Source organism: Pteropus alecto, unplaced genomic scaffold, assembly GCF_000325575.1.
Source record: "Pteropus alecto unplaced genomic scaffold, ASM32557v1 scaffold138, whole genome shotgun sequence".
Taxonomy (NCBI): Eukaryota; Metazoa; Chordata; class Mammalia; order Chiroptera; family Pteropodidae; genus Pteropus; species Pteropus alecto.
In genome coordinates, this window is record NW_006441525.1 from 1,478,602 (window position 1) to 1,490,207 (window position 11,606).

The following is an 11,606-nucleotide window of genomic DNA, read 5'->3' on the forward strand; positions in this document are numbered from 1 at the left end:
TTTACAACTTTTTTTTTTTTTTTTTTTTTTTGCAAATACAAGTACTTCTTGGAAATTGCATTGAATTTGCAAGTGATGAGAGATGAGGAGACCAGTGGACACCAGGTTGGGTTATGGCTGGCAGGTAGTGAGAGACTGGACCCCTCTAAGGGAACTTGTCACCTGGGGAGATCTTCTCGCCTCTTTTAGAGGTACTGGTGGAACTATTGTATCTGCCTTCTCCCTTTCATCCCCCTCACACTCGGCAGTAGAGACTCCAAGGCAGAAAGCAGACACTGGGGAAAGAAATTTTAATAGCACATAGCCCAGTATTTGGGTTGGTCTTGAAACATGCCAGCTTTAAGCTAAATAAGCATAGAAATAAGAAGTCAAAATGCTGTTTTTCGTTTAAAGCTAGCAAAGTTTGACTTGATTTTTTTGTTTGTTTGTTTAAACATAAAGAGAATTTAGTTGTATGAAAAATGCATGGAAAATAAACCAACTACATGTAGATTCTTCTACCACTTTGGTGGGTAGATTTGACTAAACCATGTTACACCCTTGGGCAGCTCTTTCTCCACTTGAAAAAGCAAGAGGTCTATTGATGTTGCATATCTGTGCATACAGTGTACAAATATTTGTAAGGAGCATTGAGGCCTATGTGGAAAGGGTACGCAGTGCTTAATAATTTAAAAATCAACAAAGAGAGTGCTTCACATTGCAATTTTAAAATATTTAGTAAAGGAGCGACAAATTTCTACATTCACACAAGGTTTGAAATCTGATGAGTTGGGGGTACTGCTGAAGTTCATGGCACAAAAAGGATGTTTCCACTCTTCACTTTTACAGTTCAGATTCACCTCTTTGCCAGATTAATCATTACATGTCTTGTGATACGGCATTGCATTGCTCAGGTATGCACTCTTGGAAACCGATGGAGCCCCAGAAGTACTAGCCACCATTCAAGTGTTTACGTGGTGCTTTGTAGAAACTCTGGAAAAAGAAAACAAACAGGTTCGTTATATTGCATATGTAATTCATTCTCCCAAAGAAAAAAGACTGCTAAGAGTATTTGGCTAATCACAAGAACGGAGCACTTTAGTTTCAATGATTTTAAGAGATTGTTTTGCTCACGAAGAAAGCTTCCAAACGAATGCCCCTGCAAAGGTAAAACCATTTTAATTGAAAGTAAAGAAGTTCCCATCTGCCCCATACCCTAGAATCCAGAAACATTTTTATACTGTTGTGTCAGAGAACTGTCATGCCATCCCTAGAGGATGAATTTTCCAGGCCTTGTGTGTCTGCTGTCTGCCAAGTGGGACTCTGCCCCTCCCAGGCCAGCAATAGGCATTCTGGAATCTACATGGCATGTGCTAAGAAGGAAATGCCACTTATTACAAAGCAATACTGGACAGTCGTAATTATTAGAATTTCCATTCCTATGAGAGACCCAAATGTGAATTAGATTCTAGGAGAGAAAAGAGGTCGTAAGAACAATAAGGAAAGATTTGAATTAATTGTAGAGGAGGAGCTTAGAAAAACAGTGACCAAGAAGTGCGAGTTGGACCCAGTCAATAAGGGAGAAGCCAGGCACAGGGGCCTGCAGGAAGACTTACACTACTGGGCCCCATCAGCGGAGGCCAGACTCTAGCGGGCAAGGACCACTGATCAATTAAAGTGAAACAGGAACCTTTTCTTCCAGAGAGCTCTCTCCTTTGGGCATTTTAACCGGCCTGTAAGTCTGTTTGGTGCTTTGCCTGTTCAAGTGCCTGGGTCCACTTGCAGCTCCCTGTGAGGCATGGTCCCTGTGATGCTTTCAGCAGTTTGACTTAGGAGAGCAGTATTGTATGATACTTGGCTCTGCTAAAATCCCACATACCCCTGCACCAAAAAACTCAGATTTTATCATTGTTTTTTAAGGCAGTGATAAATATTTATGATGTATTTTTTCCCCATCTTCTCTTGCCCTAGGGAAGTTAACTAGGCTGTAGCAAAAAAAGTTAACTACTGTAGCAAACAGTGTTATCAATGGTTATCAATGGTATCAATGGAATTTGGGAGGAGAGGTCTGCTGAAAGGCACTGGCTGGCCCTCACACTTATTTTGAGGCATAACTATAAATCTCTTTTAATCCTCCCTTGTACAATTCTTTGTATTCCCAATTAGGAATCTACCTCTAGAAAACCTCTGCCTTTGACTCCTAGAACACATCTAGGTTGGGGTGGAGGACACTGGTGAAAGTAGTATTGCTCTTTAGCGTTAGCTTGGGTCTGTTTTTCTTACCAGTTTTTCTCTCGAGTGTTGGCCTTGGGCACCATAAATTTGGACTGGATTTGCAGTTGCTTTTAACTAATTTATTTTTATCTATTTTTTATTAAGGCATAATTGACATATTCTATTAGTTTCAGGTGTACAACATCATGATTCAATGTTTATATATATTGTGAGATGATCTCCACAATAAGTCTAGTTAATGTCTGTCACCATACATAGCTATGAATTTTTTTTCTTATGATAAGAACTTTAAGATCTATCTTAGCAATTTTGAAATATTCAGTACAGTATTAACTGCAGTCACCATTCTGTGCATTACATCCCCTTATTTAATTTATAGCTGGACTAGACATTTATACCTGTTGACTCCCTTCACCCATTTTGCCCACCACCCATCCCCACCTCTAGCAACCATTAATCTGGTCTCTGTATCTGTGAGCTTGGTTTCTTTCTTTCTTTTTCTTTTCTTTTCTTTTCTTTTTTGTATTTCGCATGATAATTGTCTTTCTCTGTCTGACTTATTTTACTTAACATAATGCCCTTGAGGTTTATCTATGTTGTTGCAAATGGCAAGATTTCATTTTTTATGGCTGAATAATATTCCATTGTGTGTATGTATGTGTGTGTGTGCATTTTCTTTATGCTTTTGCCCATTGAAGGCACTTAGATTGTTTCCATGGTTTGGATATTGCAAATAATGCTGCAGTGAACATTGGGGTGCATTTATCTTTTCGAGTAAGTGTTTTCATTTTCTTCAAGGTAAATACCCAGAAGTGGAATTGCTGGATCATATGGCAGTTGTAGTTTTAATTTTTTGAGGAACCTCACACTGTTTTCCGTAGCGGCTGCGCCAGCGTCTCCACAACTTCCACTATAGGTGGTGCACAAGGGTTCCTTTTTCTCCACATCCTCACCAACATTTGTTCTTTCTTGTCTTTTTGATAATAGCCATTCTGACAGATGTGAGGTAATAGCTCACTGTGGTTTTGATATGCATTTCCCAGATGATTAATGATAGTGAATATCTTTTCATGTACCTGTTAGCATCTGCATATCTTCTGTGGGAAAATGTCTGTTCAGATGTTCTGCCTAATTTTAAATGATACTGTTTGTTTTTTTGCTGAGTCGTATGAGTTCTTTATATATTTTGGATATTAACCCCTTATCGGATAAATGATTTGCAAATATTTTCTCCCATTCAGTAGGCTGCTTTTTCATTTTGTTGATGGTGTAGAAACTTTTTAGTTGGATGTAGTCCCACTGTTTACTTTGGCTTTTGTTCCCTTTGCTTTTGGAGTCAGACCCATTTTGAGTTAATTTTTGTGCATGGTGTAAGATAGGGGTTCAGATTCATTTTTTTCAACGTGGCTGCTCTGTTTTTCAGTATCATTTATTGAAGAGACTGTCCTTTTTCCATTGTATATTTTTGGCCCCGTTGTTTTTAGTTAATTGACCATATATGCATGGGTTTATTTCTGGGCTCTCTATTCTGTTACATTGATCTACCTGGGTGTTTTTATGCCAGTGCTGTACTGTTTTGATTACTATAGCTTTGTAATAAAGTTTGAAAACAGGGAGCATGATGACTCCAGCTTTGTTCTTTATTAAGATTGCTTTGGCTATTCAAGGTCTTTTGTGGTTCCATACAAATTTTAAGAATGTTCTATTTCCATCACTTTTAATTTAGAGTAGCAGCTTGACCAGGATATATGTGTTTGGTGGTATGTAGGCACATGCTGCGTCCTAATGGAAAGCAGGGCAGGGATCTGAAAAGAAGCCGGAATTCATCACCCTCACCTTGGGCTCAGAATAAGAGGACAATAACCTTTTACCTTTGCAAATGCCTTTGTTTACATATGTCATTTCTCTTACTAAGGCTGTTCCTTCCTGATTGCCTTTCTTTCTAATCAATGGCCATTCTCATCATTGATTCCCTCCCTTCTTGAGTGACTATTTTTAGATTAATCATAATCTTTGATGTATAATATCCTGTGTCCTATTTGTTGCATGTATTACCTTCTTCCTGTGTTCTCTTCATTCATTTATGTATTCATTCTTAATAAAATGAATATCTGTGAACCAGACATCCAAACAAGACCTGGACTAATAATAATAACTTAGTTGTATGCATGTGCTCCACCTCCATCCTCTCACCCTGCCCTTCTTCCCTCAGGTAACCACTGTCTTGATTTTATGTTTATCATTGTTTTGTTTTTTCTAGAAATAGTCTGATCATATATATATTATTTCCTAAACCATGTTTTCTTGTGGTTATTTTTGCACTCTATAAAACAAAAACAAACAAGAGTAGCATATTGTATGCATTCTTTTGAGCCTTGCTTTTTCCACTCAGCATTGTTACCAGGATTGCTTTATGTCGTATGTGGCTGAGGTGGAATGTTGCTGTATAGTATTCCATTGGGAAAATATGTCACAGGGGAGCCATTTCCTGGCGGTGGGCATTTAGGTTGTTTCCAGATTTTGTTTTCTTTTACAAACAGTGTTGCTTGGGAAATTCTTGAATGTACATTCAGGAATGGAAGTGTTGGTTACCTAGGTATGCAAAGGTTCAGCTGCTATGCCTCTTTATACTCCCCCTGGCAGTTTATGAGAAATCCCATTAATCCACATTCTTTCCCATTGTCAGAAATGTTTATCTTTACTGGTTCTCATTCTCTTTTTATCCTTTCCTCTCACCCTTGTTTTATTTGGAGAGTGCAGTGCAGCTCCATTGATATGCCCAATCGGACTAGTAGGCAAATACTTAAGGTTGTCATGACAAGCCGGTTTTTCTGAGCTTGCATAATAGCTCAATACAAACAGCAATCAGTTCAGGTCCTAGTTCTAGTAGTGGCAGAGTCTAATAATGTACTAGACTAAATCTCCCACAGATAAAAATTATAAACTCTGGGGAAAATATTTTTAAAAACTATTTGAAGGTACTGGAGAATAACCAAAAAAGCAGGTAGAAACAGGGGAGTCGGCCCTTGAAAAAGGAAACGTCTTTGGATATTCTCTCACTTTCTCCTGAGGACTCTCACATGAAGGATGGAAGGGGAGTTGCTGGGATCAGGGGATGGCCAGAACTCAAGGCACAATCTGATTGACTTGAGCTGTTAAAAGACAGTGCTGTGGGCTGCCAGAACAACAAAAAAATAGATGAGAAAAAAAGAAACTAATATCAAAAGGTAGACCTTAACCCAAACAAATCTACAAGTACATTAATTACAAAAGTTAGGTGAAAATTAACTAAATATAGTAGAAAAAGGCAAATAGTTCAGACCAAATGAAAAACCAAGACCCAAGTATATGTCATTTTCAAAAGACTCAAAAGCACAAGAAAGCTAATATGGTTCAACTAGAGGAGACTTCAAGACAAGAAATATGACCATAGATAAAGAGGAACATTTTGTAATTACAAGTTTGAGTTCATACTTGTAGAAATACCAATTAGAAAAAGATATGTGCCTAGTAACAGAGCCTTGAAATCTATGAAGTGAAAACTAATAGTAAAAGAGAAATAGATATATCTAGTCACATATAAAAATACTTAGGATTAAATTTAACAAATGTTGTATACAGCCTCTACAAAGAAAACTAGAAAACACTGCTGAAAGAAACTAAAGAAAATTTAAATATATGAAGAGAGAAAGCATAGTCATGAATTAAGATGCCTGCTCTCCCCAAATTTGATCTATTGCTTCAGTGTGATTCCAATCAAAATCCCAGCAGCCATTTTAAAACAGAAATCAACAGGCTGATTTTAAAACTTACACAGAAATGCAAAGGACCTATAGTAGCCAGAATAGTTTTGAAAAACAAAAGCAAAACCCCCCAGAGGACTCTGTGGTCAACTTATTTTTGATAGAGATACTAAAGCAATTACATGGGGAAAAGGAAGTGTTCAGCAAATAGTGCCAACACAACTGGATATCCATATGGGGAAAAATGAACCTCTCCCTTACAAAATACAAGAATTAATTTGAGATGGATCATAGACTTCAGATAAATGCTAAAATACGAGAAAACTCCTAGAAGAAAATGAAAAAAATTTTTTTGATGTTGGGATAATATAAGATTTCTTAAGAAGAGATGCGGAAAAGCACTAACCATAGGAGAAAAAAATAGATAAATTAGACTTCATAAAAAATAGATAAATGAGATATAACTTCTGTTCTTTGATGGACATTTTTAGAAAATGAAAAAGCAATCCACCAGCTGGGAGAAAATATTTTTAATACATATATCTGACAGAGGATTTGTGTCCAGAATATATTAAACTCATAGCTCCATAAGAAACAACTCAGTTTTTAAAAATGGACAAAATACTTCAAAAAAGACATATAAATTGGCAGTAAAGAAATGAAATGGTTGAACATCATTTGCCATCAGGAAAATGAATAGTAAAGCCATGATGAGGTAACATTTACACCCATTAGAATAGTAAAGATAGTAAGATTTGGTTACCAATACCAAATGTTGGTGAGTATGTAGAACAACTGGAATTCTCATAAATTGCTGATGGCAGTATGCAATGACATAATCATTTAGAAAATTGTATGGCAGTTTATTATAAAGTTAAACAAGCATCTACTCTTTGACCCAGTAATTCCATTCCTATAGTATTTACCTAAGAAAAATGAAAGCACGTGTCCACAAAAAGACATAAATATGAATGTTAACTGCAGCTTTATTCATAATAAGCCCAAACTGGAAACAACCCAAATGCCCATCAGTAGGAGAATGAATAAACAGATTATGGTATATTCATACAATGACTGCTTCTAAGCAATAAAAATATAATGAACTTCTTATACACAGTAACATGGATGAATCTCAAAAAAGACATGTTAAGCCAAAGAAGCCAGTCACAAAAGAATACATACTCTTATGATTCTGTTTATATGAAATTGAAGAATAAGCAAAACTAATCTCTCTCATCTAAATCAAAATATTGGTTGCCAGGGTTGGGTGGAGGGATTGACTGTAACAGCCAGAAGGCAACTCTTTTGGAGTGACAGAAATGTTCTGTGTCTTAATTGGAGTAGTAGTCACATTTGATTTACACACTTACCAAAACTTATCAAATCGTACTCTTAATGCCTGTGCACTTCACTGTTTCTAGATTCTACCTCAACTTTTCACAAGAGTACTTCAAAAGTTATGTGGCTTCTGAGGGCACAGATGGCTATAGCGCTTGGGCCCTCGCAGTATTGTGAGCTTCTTTGTCATTTTCTGCTTTTTTTGTTGTTGTTAAAAAACCATCTCACAGCTGCCTTGCAAACTCTGACTTAAATAGAAGATTTATTTGTATTACTAGGTTCGTATAAGGTAAAGAATTGATATAAAGACATCAGGAGCATAACTTTATTTTTCTTAAGTCCTAGAAGGTGACTTTAAAAGGTTTATTTTTCTGGAAAATATTTATGAGGTTATTAGAACCATATTTTTTTTAAAAAAATAAATGTTTAAGAAGGCATTCTGATCATGTTCGTACTAGTGGGTCCTTTTGGAACAGAGGATGCAAATTTTAGTATTTTCTTAACACTCCTTCCAATCCTAAAGTCATACAGTTTTGCATTTCTGATTCTATTGTAGCTGAAGTTTACACTCAAGTCCTACTTTCCTTACGCTTCTCCGTCTCTTGTCATGGTGCTACTCCAATACCCGAAAGGTATGTGAAGGTTTATTCTGCCTGTCTTAAAATAATTTCTGGTAAACAGCACTGATAAATCGTAACCCTTACCTCCCAGTTCCTTACTTATAAAACAAGGAAGATGGAATTGGTCATCTCTAACATCTCTTTAAGCTCTCAGGGTCTCACATTCTGTGGATTTTGACATGAGAATTTGTTTAACTTCCCTATTAGGATCATTTACCAAAAGAAAGAAAACAAAAAGAAAAAAAAAAAAGTCCTCTTGTGAAGTTTTGATAGTCTTCTTTGGATTAACACTAGGCCTCTGCTGGTGCCAGCCAGATCCACCTAGATGCCAAGAACAGGCTAAGACTTGGCTGAGTTAGAATATAACAGTACATCTATTTGTATTTCATTCTTTCTACCCCATGCCCCTTGTTGCAAAAGAAAAGATAAAAGGATGAACAAAGCCAAGAAAATTTAGGGGAAATTTCTCCTAACCAAGCCAGGGGAAGGCTTTTGAAAGAATTCATTAAGTATATTAGACCACAGTCTTCTCTGATTTCATTTGCCAGCCTTCCACAGGCCATATCCAGTTGAGGAAATGATGACTCCATCCTTAATTCAACTGGAGTTGGTCCATTAACATGCTTGTGTTTAAGAAACATTTCAGAAATAGAGAATAAAGACATCCTTTTCCCTCTAAAGCCTAAATCTGAAGGAAAGGCAACACTGACATGAGCACAGATTCTGCCAGAGAAGAAGGCATTTTATCTGATCATGGAAAGAAAGAGAAGAGGAAAGAGTAGTACAACCAATAGCATTTCCTTTTTATGCCATTTTTTGCCTGCCTTTTTCCTGAGACTTGAGTAAGTAGATTCATTTAAGGAAAGGAGATGATTCAAAGTTTCATGGCATTTTATATAATCAAAATTCTTCTTCCTTATTCTAGTTTCTCATCTAAAGTCCCCAGCTGACACTGTCCTTTCAGATGCTAGAGGTGGAGGTGGTGATGGGCCCAGTAGGATCTCTGGTCAACAGTTTTGTGAAACTTAATCTGTGGAAACACAATGGGAAAACTTTAATAACAAGACAGAAAAGGCGGTAATTCACTTTCCAGAGCTTAAGTCAGATCACCAAAGCCTAAAGTCAGCTTGCATGAGAACCTGAATGAGCTCCAGTAAAAGTATTGGTGTTGTTATTTTTTAAGTTTGGAAATCTATAAACAAAAGATTAAGATAGTATATGGGCATGAACTTAGCCTACTTGCCTTTTCGTTGGTGTGATTATCCTAGATTTATGTCCCAAAATAAGTAAATTCAAGCAGAAGTACAAGGATTCCCTATGCTAGTTTCTAGAACAGTTTTCTACATATTACTTTTAGAAAAAATAATGTTATATACACAAACTGAGCTGTTTTTAATAGTTGACTCTTCTATTTATCAGAAATGGATTTTGTTCCCACTGTCAAGTCCTGTGGGGTATAAAAGAGATCCCTTATGAGCCCAGACTATCTAGGACCTATAAGTAGAGAGGACATAAAATAAGTATCTAAACAACTGATACAAAGAAGAAAATGAAATGCCTTCAAAGGCTGCAAATCAAGAGTTAGGGGAGTTCAGAAGAGGGAGGGAGAGAATTTATGATTCTTTAATCTGTAACGTTTGTGGAGGAGCAGTGGTTACTCTATTCCCTTACATTGTCTTCCTCATCTATTTAATTACTATTTAAGAACCTATCACTACATGCAAATGTGGTAACCTTTTTCAGACGCTGTTTCAAACTGCAGAACATACATGCTCAGATGTGTTTAAAACCACAGGATAATCGAGGAACCAGAAACACTAACTCAAGAAAAGGCATTTGTTTGTATGATATTTGTTTGTATGTATTTTTTTTAAGCCTTTTCTTTACTATAAACCTGAAATCATATTCTGAATTCATCACAAATCATAGACAAACAGTTGGACATTCCATTTATAATTCCTTATTGACTTTTATTACAGTCTCCACATATTTTGAATCACAAATTGTTAGTGATAGAGGAGGGATTGGGTAGGTAGCAAAGAAAAAATCCTGAGGCATCTGCAACACAGCATTTCTAAATCCTAGGACGGGCTGCTCATACAGTATCTGTCCACTCCTATGGACCTGAGTTAAAAAGCCCCTGAAGCTTAGCTGTGTAACAGCGATGGATCTTTCTTCCCAGGCTTGAGAGATAGGTACTGGCAGGCAGCAGCATGAGAGAGGTGGCGTCGGTTCCATTGACCAGGGAAAAAAATGGCCTTTCCCCAAAACTCTTCCAGTCTTAGCTGCAGATGATTCCTACCTAACAGATTTGACTTTTCTTCAATTCTCCTCTGTTCTCTTTCCACCCACAGATATCCCACAAAGCCTGTGGCACCAACCACTGAAACATATTTCTGAAATGCTCAGAGAAATAGTTGAAGACCAGACTCACAGGTAAGCAAATGCTGATGACTCCTAGGTCTGCTTCACATGTCGTTTCTCTGGACCCTTTTCTTCCCTTTAGCAAGGCTGACAGGCATTATTGGTCTGCAACCATGTCAGACAGGTAAGCACACTGCTGAGTAAGAATTGGAGGAAGCACAGAGCTGTATGATCACTTTGATCAGCTCAGAATAAACAGGCATGCGTATGTAAATACTCTGTATAGAAACTGTTCTCAGTTATGGCTAGTAGTAGATTTTGAAAAATATATAAGCATATCAATAAAAAGAATAGGCCCTAGAAAAAAAGTAGTGCCCACATGCTGCAAATCCCCCAGCTGTGCAGAAGAAAGATAACTCTCTGGTCCTTTGGTCTTCTCTCCAAGGAAGAAAAATTCTAAACAACTGTACAGTAGGATGAAATATTTCTTTTCCTTCTTCTTTGTAATAACTATTTATCTAAAATTTAAAAATTCTTTCTAATATTATGATATTAAGTACCCTCTTATATGTGTTATTTTCCTAGAATCAGTCACACTTAGGCCTTGCAAAGTTCTTTGTAACATAACACCCTTCAGCTTCCTCTTAACTTCCTTGCTTTTAGAGTATAAATATTTTATTCATTGTCTGTACTAGCTTACAAAACTGTCTTTATTTATTCCGTTTGCCAGTTTTCCCTCTTGAAATTCCCTGTAATCTCATCACAGAGCCATCACAGATTATGGGCATTGCTCTTGTGTTCATGATCACTAATGCAGAATTGGGTGCCAGTTACTCGCTCCTTCCCTCCACCGAGACTCTTACCAATAGAAGAGACAAAAAGAATTGGTGGCCAAGTAGGGACCAGAGTGTTGGCCATATCAAGACCTGCCACACCTGGCAGCCCCACCTCTATCCTCTCTCTGTTGAAGAGCAGGACCTAGACCCAAAACCTCATGGGACTCCAACCTAACTTAAATCTGCCTTAACTACCTGCAGGGAGGGCTCTGTGAGGGGTCCTGTACAGTAGGATGGAATGTGTCTTTCTCAGCCAGCCATATGGGACTGCCTCACACACTCAGTTACTGGTAGAAAAGAGGGAGCGAATGACCAGGCCCATCTCTGCAATGCAGGTCTTGAACCCTGATCCAGGCCTGATGCCCACGTGGAGTGCTAAGCTCACTGTCCATGAGATCTGCAGGGAGGAGACCCCATGGAGCCTCTTTCTTGCTTTTGAGATATCATAACCAAGCCCACCACTAACATGGCCCACGGAACGTCAGTTCTTC

At 37.5% G+C, this 11,606-nt stretch overlaps 1 protein-coding gene across 9 annotated transcripts in view; it reads left to right on the top strand.

The window, feature by feature from the left end:
- Positions 1-11,606, top strand: part of FANCC (Fanconi anemia complementation group C) — a 236,060-nt gene that overhangs the window by 209,837 nt on the left and 14,617 nt on the right. For all 9 annotated transcript variants that reach the window (XR_003048429.1, XR_003048428.1, XM_015594784.2 and 6 more), the window contains 3 exons: positions 894-993; positions 7,852-7,927; positions 10,270-10,351. Coding sequence is in view for 7 of the 9 variants with exons in the window: in XM_015594784.2 (XP_015450270.1) it covers positions 894-993; positions 7,852-7,927; positions 10,270-10,351 (258 nt within the window). In the remaining 2 variants the exon portion in view is untranslated. The remainder of the gene's footprint in view (positions 1-893; positions 994-7,851; positions 7,928-10,269; positions 10,352-11,606) is intronic.